Source organism: Pholcus phalangioides, unplaced genomic scaffold (assembly GCF_987345545.1).
Source record: "Pholcus phalangioides strain wild (caught in Gottingen) unplaced genomic scaffold, Ppha-v1.0 ptg000039l_1, whole genome shotgun sequence".
In the NCBI taxonomy this organism is placed as follows: Eukaryota; Metazoa; Arthropoda; class Arachnida; order Araneae; family Pholcidae; genus Pholcus; species Pholcus phalangioides.
In genome coordinates this window covers 28,520,620-28,536,832 of record NW_028301625.1, presented here as the reverse complement: position 1 = coordinate 28,536,832, position 16,213 = coordinate 28,520,620, and the positions used below count along the sequence as shown (strand labels likewise).

General features: G+C 33.7%; 1 protein-coding gene across 1 annotated transcript in view; it reads right to left on the bottom strand.

Annotated features, from left to right (window-relative positions):
- LOC149065791 (uncharacterized) overlaps positions 1-16,213 on the bottom strand; it is a 141,059-nt gene that overhangs the window by 88,297 nt on the left and 36,549 nt on the right. Inside the window, exons 9-14 of the mRNA XM_089253924.1 lie at positions 15,958-16,026; positions 13,304-13,400; positions 13,125-13,198; positions 5,451-5,553; positions 5,274-5,338; positions 950-1,043 (exon numbers count right to left, since the gene is read on the bottom strand). Of these exons, the coding sequence (XP_089110050.1) occupies positions 950-1,043; positions 5,274-5,338; positions 5,451-5,553; positions 13,125-13,198; positions 13,304-13,400; positions 15,958-16,026 (502 nt within the window). The remainder of the gene's footprint in view (positions 1-949; positions 1,044-5,273; positions 5,339-5,450; positions 5,554-13,124; positions 13,199-13,303; positions 13,401-15,957; positions 16,027-16,213) is intronic.

The following is a 16,213-nucleotide window of genomic DNA, read 5'->3' as shown; positions in this document are numbered from 1 at the left end:
TTCCTTTGGAAATTTCAACACTTGCGAAGTTTTTTTTTAAAAGGTTAAAACTTCTTTTCCAAGTCTATGAGCCACAGAGAGATACACATTTAACCATCTTCCTTTCTTTAAACTACACACCAACTCTGGTCATATCGCCATATAGCAATTTACAACAGATCGAGTTGGGTCGGAAATCTTCCTCTCTAGTGAAAATCACATACTTCTGTGCTTAAGTTCTTTGCCATTACCTGGGTTTGAACCCATGGACCTGACACCAGCCTTCATTCTTTTAGACCAATATCTTACCACTGCGTCACTTGTTCCTACATTTCACCATATGGCTACCTGTGTCACATTTTCACCTGCTTCTAATCTATCGATGGTTCTCCATTGAAGTTTGACAAATGGTCCTAGAAGTCATTCCAATCAATCAGCTATACCACAATTTTTTACCCTAAAATCACAGCCAAAACCTTAACTTCCCCACATGCTTTTTATGCTACTTGTGCATGACAGAATCTGAAAAACTTAAAAGCAGCACCATTACTTTGTACATTGCAGTTTTGTTTAGCATTCATTTCCGAATTCATTTCCAAGTTATCAACATTTTTCTGATTTCTGATTTTTCTTTAGTTTATGGAAACCACACACTGTATTAGATTAGCTTAACACTTTAACACCCATGATGACTAAAGGTGACCCAGATAGGGAGTATGGGTATGTTTTGGAGGCTATTGTGAATGGTGAAGAAGATGAAAGCTCTTGTCAGAGGTGGGAACCAGAAAGACAGGTCCAAGTCCACTTTGAGAAGAAATATTTGAGTTTAAAGATTTCCAATTTTTTATCTATATTTTGTTAAAAAAACAATGAAACACATTCAAGAACTGAGAATTAAATCTTTTACAGTTGAATAAATTAAAAGTAAATTTATTGTTGCAAATACATTTACCTACTAAATCATACTTACTTTTCCCAATAAATCTTTATGCCATTCTTTTAGCTGTTCAAATTCTTTACTTTTGGCTGCCAATTCTACTTTGATTGATTCAGCTTTTCCAAGACTAATGCAGAATTATAATTTATCACAATCACATGTAAAAGAAAAATTAAAACATAGCAACAGTAAATTACATTTCTAAAGAAAATTTTATTGAAAATTTGCTTGAATTTTTCAGAAAAAAATTGTCATATTTTGAATGGTTGCTAAAACAAAATTTCTCGATGTCTCTCAAAAGCATTAAAACATATTTACACTGTATTTACTTGGTTGAGCACCATCAACTGGGGTGACTTTGACCACTTTAAAAAAAAAAAAATTTTGTGGTGTAAAACTTGCTTAAATTATCATTTGATGCTCTGCAGTTGTCAAGGCATTTTTTTTTACAAATGAGTGAGACAACCTGAGGATTGGAGGTGTTTCTTGATAAGTGACATCTCCAATAAGCTTTCAACAAGATTCAATATTGAGAAAAATTTGAAGTTTTCTGTAAACTTTCATCTGTGGAGCCATTTTCATAACCAGGTGTTCCATCAGTTATTATTATTAGTAGTAGATATAATGAAGATCATACAGCAATGGAAATATCGGTTTTCCACCTTAACTGAAAATTTTTATTTTTGTGGACAATGTCATCCCAGGTTTCATAGGAAACGTGGAATCACTTTGTGCATTTTCTAATTGCCATTTTGTATCAGAATATCAATTTTTTTAATTTATCAAAAGAGAAATAACTTGAAGATGAAGAGCTGAACACCGAGGACAAGGTTAGTATAAAAACAGTTTTTTTTAACCAAAAAAACCAGGGTTTTTTTTTATTTTAATAGAATTTACATTAAAAACAATAAAATTTCTGGAAAATCATTCAAACTTCTGACAATAAATTATAATAAAATTTTTATTAATGTAATTAACACAATGCCCATATGAATTAATCTATAAATATTTATTACATTTTAATAAAAACCAACTTTTGCAATTTAATTATTTTACAGCTTAACTCAATGAATTATTTTGTGTTAGAGAATTCTTAATGTTATTATTAACCCTATAATAAAGGTGTGTGTGTGTGTTTTCCCCAGTTACTTTCAATACACTTAATTAGGACACTATTTTGCAAAAACTATGATAAAAACTAGGCAAATGCAATGTGTTAAATGAAGCATAATTAATGCAGATTAATTAGCAATGATTTACAATATACAAGGTGATTATAACTAAAGTTCTGATTTCTAAACACAGTAAAATAGAGACTGCTGGTCAGAGAGAGAATGACTTGAAAATTTGCATGAATATTCCTGAAGAAATCAAATTTTGTATGGCGAAAGGGGGAAAAATACTTTAAATGCAAAATAGACGACACTGTATTCATCCAGCACATAGAAAATTTGCTTGAAGAATGGAATCAATAGCCAGTCAAGGCAAAGTGATAATGCAATTAGCATGGCACGATTTCGTAATTCATGGAAACATAAAAAATCAAGTCATTTAAACAAAAAACTACAACTTGCACAAGGAATGTTAAATATGTTATCCACTGTGTTCTGGCTGTGAGGTGGAAACGCAAAAATGCTTGTTCAACAACAGACCAGAGTATGTCATGGTAATGTGATGTGCTTTTTTAATTCACCAAAGTTTCCAATTCGACCACTGCACATAACATTTTAGAGTATCCCCAAAGCCAAAAGCTGCAACGGTTATAACAGTGTCCACCTGTCAGGTGAACATGGTGGCCAGCTGTCATGTCATCTTGTTATTGTCAAAATGGTTCTTTAGCAGCTGCTTCACTGGTGTTGCAATGTGCATCTTGATAAAAATTGTGCTCTTCAACAGGGCTGGACAAATCAAAAAAAATTTAGGTGCCAGCCAAATTTGTAAGGAGGGAAGTATGTTTGTCCCCAAGAAAAACAGCCCTGAATAATTTTTTTTTTACTTTTTCGGGATTTTATGACCCATTCTCATGTTGGAAGACACATTATTATGAAATCAAAAATTTTGTGTCATACTTACATTTTAACAATGATGCATATAAAATTTTAGGCATCGAAACAGATTTTCTAGTCACCATGGCGACCTAGCACCTCAGATTTGTCTGGCCTTGCTATCCACACACAGATGCTGTTGAAGTGCCGAAATGATGTGGTTCTACAAAATAGATTATATCGCTGGACAAGTACAGCATCATCTACTTGTACATTTTAAAGTATTTTTTTATCTTTCGCTAAAGAAAATTCCATTGCTTCAGGAGTATCCATGAAAATTTTCAAACCATTCTGACTGGTATTTCTTATTGTATAATGTTTTAGAATCAGAACTTTAATTATTATCACCCTGATATATATATATATATAACTAATTATTTTTCATAAACCACTTGCTACTGTAGAACCTTGAATAAATAGGGTAATGCTGAAAATATTTAAAAAAATTCAATATTACGATTGGTAGTGATATACAGTATGAGATGTACTGCTTCTTATGGAAAGAAAATAAAAATGTCTGCGAGGTAACGTAACTACTAGTACACTGGTCTTTGTCCTTAAGGAGCAGCTGGTCTCTTTTTGGATTATAAAACCACTTGCCAAAACCACTTGTGTGAAATTTCTGTTAAAGGATACAATTTTCCTTTCCATTTCTGAGTTAGACAGGTTCCGTTTAATCCAAGTATTTTAATGTGTATTTAGGCATTGTAATCGCGAGACCATTTTTTCCATTGAAGAAAGGTTTCCAATTAATACAAGTTCCGCTGAAGACAAGTTTTACTGTATAATGTTTCTATGCTTATTTGTGCTTATGCCGTTGTTGTTCTGATTCCCCCAATCTAGCAACATAACAATGATGGTGTTTTTTACTTGTTGGTTAAAAGGTATGACCTTCTTACTGTTGTGGAAGAGTAATGGCAAATGGCAACACCACAAGTAACATTGACTAAAAGTTACTGCATGATTATGGTCAAGGTCAATACAATAACTGAGAGATGAGTATTGTAATAAGTAGTAGCAGTAATTACATTCAAAATACAATATTATATAGTAGTCAAAATGGACATGGTGCTAGCCTCATGCCAATCATCAATGTGCAAATTATTCCAGGAGTGATGCCAGATAACAACACTCTATTCTTCCTATGTGATAGACATTCAACCATTTTGGACAAACAATTGTCCTGCAAATAAAACATTTTTTTAACATAATGGTTTCTGAGCTCCTTTGTGACCATACTGCTGTTGTTCTGATCCTCTGAGATAACAACTGAAATGGTGGTTTTTATATTTTACCTGTTGGCAAAAAAGGGCGGTCTATCAACACCTACTGATTAAACTGTCTTTTTGACAAGAATGACAAAACAGTACCAAGCTTGATAGATGGAGCAGTGCATTGAAACATTGACTATTAACAGATGTTTGACATTACAGATTATCTTAAGTCAAAGCCTGACAGGCAACTAAAGTAGCGGGATAATACACAACCAAATACAACTGAATTTGTCGTCTTCCAAATTAAGTCGTTGAGGAGAAGCATTTTTTGGAGCAGATGAAGCATGTCTATTTCTTAAATAGGGTAGCAAGTCCTCAGCATGTGCTGAGCGCTGAAAAATTTTTCAGCTAGCCCAAATGGGAAAAGTAATGAACTTGATGAGTTCCAAAACAGTCAAGGACCAAAGTATGGCTGTATACAGGTTGGAGCATATCCCATCTACCAATTTGAATTGAATACCCTATCTGAATACAAGTGTGCATGCACTGTATATCTGCATTCATTAAGAGCTGTTAGCATTTTTAAAAATAAATCATAGACTGTTAGCGCTGACTCCAAATTTATGAAAAGTCTCAGAAGATGCAAAAAAAATTGAGTGTATTTGCATAAAATTGTAGGAATGGCATACAATTGAGAATGTTATTCTGCACTAATGACAATATTGTCCACACATACACAAGGCTGTCTTAATAGCATTATGGGCCTCCAGGCAATGTGATGTTTGGGTACCTAGGTAAAAGTGCTTGCCTACCAATTCATATTCTTACTCTTGAAAATCATAGCACAAAATTTCATTATTATGAGGCACTTGATGCCCCAGACTGTACCCAGGTGGGGCCCATGCACTATTTTGGCTTCATCATAATAATTTTCTGTCAGTAACTTCTATTAAATAACCATATAAAATTACTACAAACACTTAACATTTTTCCATTTTGATTAGAAATTGGTAGACATAATATGGCCACCTGTATATAGTCCCATTAACTAAAAAAAAAACCAAAAAAACACAATCACTCTTCGAAAATTATGCTTACTTATCTTCAGCCATTTTCTTCCATCTTTCTGCTTCACAAGCTTGTGATTGATTCTCTTTTTTTACCTTTTAAATAAAATATAGAAGTATATTTTTAATTGTGCTTTATTTTACAAAATGAAATGACAGAAAGTAATAATAGTAAATGAGTCTCATCTTAGAAAACGTGAACACTTACATCATTGATTTCAGCTTGCAAACTATTATTGAATAAAGAAAGTTCAGATAATGATGATTTCAAGTGAGCTACTGCTTTGTAGAGTTCTTCAATATCAGCTTCACTAGCAAGTTAAAAAAAAAAATTTCATTGGTAAGAATATTTAAATATGTAGGAAAGATTCTATATCCACAAACACAGGGAATGGAGTTCGAAAAAGGCATAATTATCAAATAGTGATGTTTATCAATATTTGGGCAACTTATGTCCCTTACTGTTTTATAATACAGTAGCCCTTACACCATGCACATTTTGGTTATTCTGTGCATTTTGAATGTTGAAGTCTAGTCCATTCCTGACATTCTGGGAAAAGCAAGGTTTAATAAAGGTCACAGAATACATCCAAAAGACCAATATAAATTCATATAAAAAGGTTGAATAACAATAAAATGATAGTTTTTCACTGTAGCAAAAGTGTTATAGAAATTCTATAATGATGAAAGGGCATTTAATTATAGCTCTAATTCTGATATGGCTAATCTAATAAGAAACACAGATACTATATTCTACACATATTTCTGCATGTTCAGAGATCGAAGAAATAAGGTGTCACTTTTTTAACTGCTACATCGTTTTTCTCCAGGTAATTCTTTAATTTCTCACTCTGCTTTTGCTAATCTCACACACATGATCAAAGAATATGAAACAAATATGCATGAACAAATATGATTAGTATACAATATTTTAATAAATCAAGATTTGTGGCAGTAAAAACAAACATAGAACAAGAACTATCTGATCGAAGAATATGAAAATGTTTCACAATCTACATGTTTCCCAGTGCGACTTAAGTGAGGGTGCAAGGGTTGCAGTGTACCCAGGCAGCTGGTCGTAAAGGGTGGCATCCTAGGCTTTTGTGTCTGTGTGTGTTTACCTACACAAGTTTATAAAATTTTGGTCATACTTTCACTCTTTTGAACCATACCTTGACAATGAAGATGCTGAGAAAACATAAGGGAACAGACAAGGTCACAGGCTGATACCAGAAACAAGAATGAACAGTATCACATGAGGCAAGTATGCATTTTGGTGCCCCCACCCAATTTTTCAGGAATGGTCAAATAAAAGAAAAGACAGAAATTGGGTTCTTATTTGTCCAGGGTCTGGAGCACCAGAACTCTCTCTTGCTTCCCTAGTTTCTGCCATACGAACTTTGGAGTAGGTATTTTGGCATTATCACATTATCAAAGTTCAATTCTATGTTGGAGATTCAAGATTAATTGGAAAATTCAAACCTGAGAAAGAAAATATGATGGCTTATAGATAAGAACAATAATGTGATAAAAGTAATCTGGCGCAATTAAGAACAGTGAAATCACCCTGGACCAAAAAAAAACAGGACAGTTTCTATAAAAGCGAGGCATATGGTCAAGGGCGTTTATTGAGTAAATATTGTTTTTTTCTGATTGTACAGATGTCAAAAGGGGAGTCCCTCAAGGAAGTGTCCTTGGACTTTTTATTCATAAACTTGACCAGAGCATTGATGGGATTGTTCGCAAATTTTCAGATGACATGAAACTTCACAGCATACTGCAAACAAAAAAACCTGAAAAAAAGTGAAGCCAAGAACTGAGTTATTTATGCAACATACATTATATGCGAGTGATATTTTGATTTATTTCTCATAAAAAGAGGTAAATTTCTTCATTGATGAGAAATTATATTGGAATATATAATATAGTTGCATTTGTTACTAACAGATGATGCTATAAACATTCATTCGGCTTCACTGCCATCTGTTGACAATAATGTAGCTATTTTGACAATGTATGAAAAATTTTGGTATTAAATAAAATCCCTTTGTGGAAACTGTATTGTTCTCGAGTTATTGAATTTTTATAACCATTTTTTTATTAAACCAAATATCTGAGTTTTTGTACTGGTGCTTTTCTTCTGGTGATGCTTATATTCAAAGTTCTTAATTTGTGAATATGCCTTCCAATAAGCTGAGAAGGCTCCAACCTTGTTAGTTCAACTGGTGAGTGCCAATGAGTTCAACTGGCATCACGGAGATAAATAGCCTCACATCTTGCAATAGGGTTCATAGGCTGAGATCTTTTGTGGGCTCCCAGGTGAGACCCTTCACGGGTCGCTCTATTATGAATTCATAGTGTTAAAACAAAAGGGGAATTATTTGATAAGAATCATCTGGGGCTCACGGGCAGGAGCCCAGCCAAACCCATCCCATTGTGGGGGTCATGCAGGGATTTCAGTTGAATAGAAGCTTCCATGATAAGATTTGGCACAATGATTTCATGACAATAAATATGTAAATTAAGAAGTGGTGCCTAAGTCCTCTTTCATTTTGCCCTGGGGCTATGATGTTGTTGAGACAGCAGTAGGGACACACTTTTTATTAGACATATTTTCAAAAATTTGTTTGGGTTCTGTAGAACAGCTTCATAATCAAGGGTTCAGTTAAAAAATTTACATTGGAAACCCTGAGGTAGAGAACAAATATAAGTATACAGCAATGGGCAGTCCAAACATTCCAAAGCCGAAACAGCATCCCACTAGAGTAGTATTTCCCAACCTTTTTCTCATCCCGCACCCCTTGTGTAATGTGTTGTCTATTTGATATAAAATTCAAAATTATTTTTTTGGAGAAATTACATTAATTGTTCTTAAATTAATTACTATGAAAATTCTAAACTTAATAAAAAACACAGGTATATTATATCAACAAAAAAAATTAAAATTACATCAATTTTTGTAAATTGACTAATTTGTTGGCATGACTATCAATGAATAATTTGCGGTCACCTTTTTGTTATAATTTCTTGAAGCTGAGGTTCTTTCTTCGAAAAAAATACCTGCATATCATTGCTTACATCTAAGCGATTTCTGGTTTTTGTTTTCAATTGTAGTAGTGAAGAAAATCCTGTGTGTTTCACAAATATAGGTAGTAGCAAATGGTACAAGCATTTGCAAAGCTGTCTTTGCCAATGTTGAAAGAAATTTTTTTCCATTGAGCACACCAGAATTGTTCTAAATCAGAATTTTTAAATTCCTTGAATGAGAATCATCCCACACTCTGTCAGCCCCACTCTTATGGGGGGGGGGGGGAGGAAACGCAAACATAATTTGGCCACCAGCGCCACTGTAAAATTCAATTATTTTACGTTTTTCTTTGGTCCCACCTGAAATTTTCAGCCGCCTAAATTTCGCCACTGGAGTGATTGCCACCTCTGTCTCCCCCATTTCCAGCCCCAGATTATGTCTACTTTTGGGGGGGGGGGGGTAGCTTATGTTTGGGTATTTTATTTTCGCTGTGACATGGTTCCTCAACTTGGTGGGGGAAAAAAGGTTAAACGAGATCAATGAGGATATTACATGAACATACAGGGCGATTCAGAAAAGATGGGAAAACTTTAAGAGGTGGTAGTGCACACCAAAACAAACACAAGTAAAATAAAATTATAACAATATTATTTTATTTGAAAAAAATTGTATTATAAAAAAATAATTTTTTTTTGTGTACTACCACCTCTTTTTTCTGAATCATCCTATATACAGTAATTAGTATTGCCATTAATAATAAAGAAACTGTTTCCTCAAAAACTAAGACTAGAAAAAATATTAAAATTTTTTTTTTAAATCTGAGAGAAAAAAAAATTCAATTCTTCACACTTACTAGTTTCAACCAGAACAATGATATACAGGGTGACTCAAAAACTCAACGTACAAACTAGGAAAGGTAGAAAACACAAAAACATAACAGAATCACATAGGAATGTATGACCAGAAACCCCAACCTGATTAGCTGGAGGATAAACAAAGGTGCGTAAATGACAAGCCAATAATGGGTGGAAAAACCTTTTACACAAGGACAGTACATGTACATATTAAGTTTCACAACAAGTGCTCAAAGTTTTTATCATTCACAGTTATGCAGATACATTTCTGTGCGATTCTGTTTTGTTTTTGTGTTTTCTACCTCCCTAAAAGTTTGTACGTTAAGTTTTGAACCACCCTGTATATATTAATTGTTGGACATGATCAAAATTCTTTGACGTTTATCCAAGTCCCGCTCTCAGCAATATCAAATTTAAGAACAGCATGCTAATAACATGAGGTATGAATGTAAACAAAGTGCCAAATATTCTGGGTAGTAATAGTAGTTTTCTTCAATCAAAATGGAAAACAAGTAGGGGAAAGGTGGGTAAGAGTATGCATGTAAGTTTTTTGCTGTTGACAACAGGGTTAGTAAAAGTGACCATGTCCATGGCCAACTCAATTCATGTGTTGAGTCAGCTGTGCCATGACCGAGTTAACTTATGTACGTTGAATTGTCCCAAAAAAGTGCTATTGCGTTGTTATATTGTTGATGACATCCCTGCATACCTACCTTTTCCCTATGATCACAAATTGAAAAAGAAACTTATGCAAAAAATCTGAAAACTGCATGCAAAAGGTGAGCATTATATTTTAGTAAGTTTCTTCACACTGGGAACATTCAAATATTGCGTGACACATTTCTGCGAGCGAAAGATAAAAAATGTGGTGCCAAAATGTAGACATAATAAATTTGACTTTTTTAGTTCAATTCAATCTTCCTTAATAAACAGTGAACATGTTGTTATTATTTTTTTCTGTCTTGCACCCTCAAAAATTCTTTCCCACATCCCAGGTTGGGAACCACTGCACTAGAGAAACTTCTAGTATGATGTTGACTGAAAGAGGCATTTATCAGATGATGAACAAGGAATCCAAACTTGTGCTAGGGGATTCACCTAAAGAAGTGAAAGTTAATGAGGCTTTTCAAGTAAAGGTCATAATCATCATCAGCATCACTCCTGAGGGACATACACTGGATGATCCCCATAGAGATGAATGTTAAAATTGCCTATTTTAGCGTAGAAATGAGGAAATTTAGTAGGGTTTTCCGCCACATCAATAATTTAAAAAAAATGAATTGAATCTCTGGTTTTCGAAATACTGAGCTCGCTTAGAGATACAAAGCCTAGAAAATTGAATATAAAAAAATGAGCCAGACCCACTTTTGAGGTGGATATTCATGCAATAACATTGATTTCAAATTTTCATTTATATCTTCTTAAGCGGAAAGTTGTCTCTGTATTGTCTTATATTATCCAATTGCATCAATCCATGTAGTTTAGGATATTTTTAAATTAATTATGGCCCCTTTTAAATTATGAAGGTTTTTTAACAACTGGCTGTTTACGAAGATATATTTTGGAAAGAGAGAAAATTCAACTGCCCCTGCGGGGAATCGAACTCACGTCCTTTCACTTTCCAGCTGAACGCCCTAGACCACTAGACTACAGAGGCACAGAATCTCTCAATCTTTCCTTGGAGCTCGTGTACACTGAAAGGGACCATACATGGACGGCCGGACCAGACTCAGGCCAAGCTCACAACTGCTGACGCTGCTACCAGATGGCGACTTATACAAGGATGACGTCACTCTCCGCTACCAATCGAATTCCCCGCAGGGGCAGTTGAATTTTCTCTTTCCAAAATATAACAGCAGTTGTGAGCTTGACCTGAGTCTGGTCCGGCCGTCCATGTATGGTCCCTTTCAGTGTACACGAGCTCCAAGGAAAGATTGAGAGATTCTGTGCCTCTGTAGTCTAGTGGTCTAGGGCGTTCAGCTGGAAAGTGAAAGGGCGTGGGTTCGATTCCCTGCAGGGGCAGTTGAATTTTCTCTCTTTCCAAAATATATCTTCGCAACAGCCAGTTGTTAAAAACCTTCGTATGGTAGCGGAGAGTGACATCATCCTTGTACCATATAAATTACATTGAAGAACCGCAGCTTTAATCAAGCATTTTTTTAAGGAAAAACAGGCAGATCAATAACTTGAACTTCAAGAAAATTTTCAAAATATCTAGAGCCCATCAAAAAGAAAAAAAAATTGATTCATTTTTACGTTTCTTTAATTTAGATTTGTTTCTTTCATGAATCGCACAAGAAGTCACCATATTGGTTACCTTGTATGTCCCCCCCAACGAAGGGAAATATCACGTGATCCAAAAAGCCTCATTGGAAAAACGTTGATAAAGAGTGAAACGATTCTTAAACGATAATTTTTTTTTATGGGCAGTGTATTATATATCATTAAATTTTTTTTGTTGATATATACTTTTATATTGAGTACTTTGGTTATATTTGCCATTGATATTTTTATGGGCAAATTTTTTAGCCACCTCATTGGACAATTTGCCTGTTGTGGCCCTTATTTGTATTAAAAAAAGAATGAACCTAATTTTTTCAGAAACCAACTTCTCTAGAGATACACAGCACTTTCTGGAAGGGCAAGGAAAAGAGGTTTATTGAGATGAATTAAGCATTGAATAGTATTTCAACACTGAAAAAGTATTGTATGTGCTTGTGCTTATTTATCCACTCGCGCTCTCCCTTAAAAATTATTTTGATGGGTAAAAATCTGCACACCAATAAGTCACACCGTCATAATAAATCTGTCATAAAAATGCCACTCCTGTAATCATATTGCCCTAAGCAGCCACTTTGTCACCTCATGCCTGGCACCAGCCCTGCGTCTAACAATATCCTATGATAATTCTGTTTTGCAGAATTTGCTTGAATAATTTGGGCAGAAATATTTCAGACCTTTGACAGGTGCATGAAACAAACAAAAGAATTTGCTAGGTAAAATTTATGGGAAAAGTTATATGGGCTTCCATTCAGATGAAGCTTGTGCTCTTACAGGCATATAGTTGGGCTCGTTTCTTAGGTGAAATAGCTTTATATGAATTGTTTTCATAGTTTTATGATTGGCAAATAATTAGACAATTAGAAGGGAGTCATTTAAGATAAATTCAAAGCAATAACATCAGAATTATAATCATTGCCAGGGAATGCTGCGAAGAAGATAATTTAATCAAAGTTCTTATACTCTAAAATGAAATGGACAAAAAATATATAGCCTACATAATTTTTACTTTAACGTGAAATTTTTTAGCTTTCCAAAAGTAAAGATAACAATTTTTTATTCAAAATACCCTTTAATTTTTTTATTGAGACATTATACTGAAAAACTTATATTGAAAAACTTTTTTTTGTTATATGAATATTGTGTCTTATTTCAACAAATATTTTTGTTATTGTTACTGCCAAAGACCCAAATGCGGACACTTCGCAAACTGGCCAAGAGTTTTGGCCAAAGTGATTTTCAGAAATGATTCTGGCTTTTGCCAGCCAATTTGTGAAGTGGCTGGAGATCCCTGGCCAAAGTTTGATGTGCTGATGTAGAGGGTCCGGTAGATGCCAAATCCATTTTTTCATCGCCAACGTGTGATACATATAATAGTTGTATTGGATTAGCTCCACATGATGAGAGAAAACACTATTTGTACAATAATATAAACATAAAGCTTTTTTTGTGTCAAATTTTGAAGAAAAAAAATTATTATGCATCATGACTAAGGATTGATGGACTGCCATTGCTAACATAAACATAATTGACTGGCCAATTCATGAACTGTCCAATATCGGGCTTTGGCAGTAACATTAACATAATTGAATATTTTTTGTATCACTTTTTTCAGGCTCATTTTTACAATATTTACATGGATGTGTTTTTACAATTTTGACACTGATTATAAATGCTAGAAAATTTGGAAATGAAAATTTTGAACATTTGGAATTATTACCTCTTTGCCCCAAGATCAGTATTCTTGAACAGTACATCTTTCAATTTCCTCTTTAGTTTATCATACTCATTTATCTGATGAAAAATGGAAAAAAAAACCACACACACACACTGTTAAATAATCAGAATGAATGATAAACAATCCAAATTAAAGCAGAGTAGGTATCTAAATCAATTCACTTTTTTTTGCTGATCTTCAATTAACGATTCTTGTTTTGTCACCTTATCCTTCAAAGCAGCATTATGTTTAGCCACGGTGCTAAATTTTCTATCCAGCCTGAACAAAATATGGAAAAGATTTAATCTAACTAATTACAGTTGCACTGAAAACCAATCAATATCAGCATGCATTTGACAAAAAGAAATTATTTCAAAAATATAAAAATACTCTGACTAAACATGGTGTAATACATCGATTTCTTGCAATTAAGAAAAAATTGAAAAGATCAGGATAAAGCAATGAGGCATGAAATTGTATGAAAACTGGTTAGAATATGACTAGATTAAATTATAAATAATAGATTGGACAGAAAAAAAACTAAAGCTGTTGCTTTTAAGGAATAACCAGAGTCAGACTCTGATATTAGAGGTCTTGGTCCACACTTGCTTTGGTCTTTGTTCCACTTGCCCACATGCAGAAATCGGGCCCAGAGTAATAACAGATAGGGCAACATATTAAAAAATGGTGACCAGAAGTCTCAACTGGAAAGCTATAGCAATAATAGTATCTGGTAACCTCTCATAGCAATACAAACAGGATACAGTCATAGCTCTTTTTGCAAACTTGCACAGACTTGAACATTTAGTTCATAAAATCAAAAGTTCATACATTTATGAATGGGAAAGATGTTCAAAGAAATGACACATTGTTTATAAAAGTTTGCAAAATCAACTGTGTTTACCATAGCAATCTTTCATACCTCTTGTGATTGTTTCAATCAAGTCCGGAAAATATAATTCAATAAGAACTAAAACATAACAAGCACAAAGTCAGTAAGGCACTCACAAGTTTGAAGAAAATCTTCTAAATATCTATAATTTAAATTATAGATTTAAATATTTAACTCATGAACACTATGAGACACTCCCCCTTTTCAAATGCTTTAACCCCTTAATGATCATGGATATCTCATCCAAACACAAGTGGAAGAAATTCATTGCAGCTCTCCCTGTTTTTTCATCACTGTGAAGCTTCTTTGTAACGCTATGAATAGAAGTTTTTTTCCTTTCAGTTCTTTCTATAGTCATGTTTAGCGATATTTCCCCCCACATATACTGTATATAAGAGAAGGAAAGAGAACACACACATAGGGGAGAGTGAGAGTGAGGACGAAAGGTTCTTATCTAGTTATTCACTGTACTGTTTTTCTCTTCTATTTTTTCCCTTTTTCTAACATGCACAAAGAAGGAAACATTTTTTTTAGAATTACCACTGATACTGCAAATAGAGATTGTCCAAATTTGATGCCAAAAGTCTGTACATGAAGGGAGTGAAGAAGCATAATAATAAGCACATCACTATTCAGAGAAATATTACTTATTTTTTTTTAATACTAGTTCCAATATAACATATTTTGTTTAGAACAATGGGTACTATGAACAAAATGAAGGAGTGGCAATGAGCAGTCTAATATAAGTTTAGGTGTGGTAAACTTTTATACAGAGTGATTTCAGATTCAAACTCTGATCTCTACAATATACCAGCCATCAGCTGTTTCATAAGTGGAATGCAAATTCATGTTATTTAGCCATGGATAAGAGAAACACCAATTCAGTAATACCCAGAGTTACGTGAACTCTCTGTTACTCAAATTTTAGTGAAAAATGCACATTCCTCAAATTCAAAAATGATCACAGGATAACTGAAGACTGGAAATGGTAAATGCAGTAATTACCAAACAAAAATATGTTTTCGCGTCAAAACGTAGTAAATAACAAATTAGTTGTCAACCCGGGAAACGTTGTGAAACTCACTCCAAGTAGTTAAAACACGCGTTAGTAGCTGTACCTTGACATGGAGGTCTATGACGCCTGAAACTTATTTTTTCTTCTCTTGTAAAATATGTGATTCTGTACTTTCTGCATTTACCATTTGCGGTCTTCAATAGCTGAATTAGTAAAAATTATTGAGATATATTCAAGAATAGTTTGGTCAATCAAAATATTATATGTACTGAGCTATACTGATTTTTGAGAGGCAGTATTAGCTGGAGAAGTTGTTAAAGACAAAAACATTTGAAATTTTGATCTACGAGTGGAAGTTTTTCCTTGCCTCCAAAATCAAGGTTGCATGAAAACATTTGAAGCGTAACACAAAGGACGTTCGTTTGCTTAGATTTAGGGGCCGTTCAAGTATTACATCATCATCAATGGGGGGGAGGGGGTTTTCAGATTTGCTGATTTTTGATGACAAGGGGGGAGGGGGGTTTGGATAATGCTTAACGTCATCAACCACCCTTTATGAAAATATGAGTTAGGATTCAGAGGGGCAGAGCTGATGACGAAATTTTGCTGACAAGGGGGGGGGGTCAAAAATGGCTACAAATTTGCTTACGTAATACTTGAACGGCCCCTTAAGGGGAGTATTTATTTTTTTTAAGTATCTGATTTTGCCACGAGGCAGCTAAGATTTCATCATTATAAAATATTTAACATAAATTTATAGCAGTATTTCTTATGCTAAATTCAATATTTTTCTATTGACTATAGATTAATTCATTTTTGCTGCCTCCTTTGTACACAGTATAGTTCTATTCTACATGCATGAACTATTTGTAGTTATCAAGTTAGATGATGGATACATATAAAATTTATTCAAGATAATGAAACCTTACTCATTAAAATCATCTGCTTTCGCAGTATTCTGTAATACTTGTGTAAGCTGGAGCTTTTCTTCATTTAGACTGTAAAGACAAACATTCTTCATTAGTTTTATTACTAATTAAAAAGTTTAAATACAATAAAAATTCATTGTTTTCAAATAATCAAAATTGAGATATATAAATTTTAGCACTTTAAATCACAGGAAAAAAAAACAAAAAGCTTTTATAAAATGTAAAAAAAAAAGAAGGAATTTAATTTATTGGCATG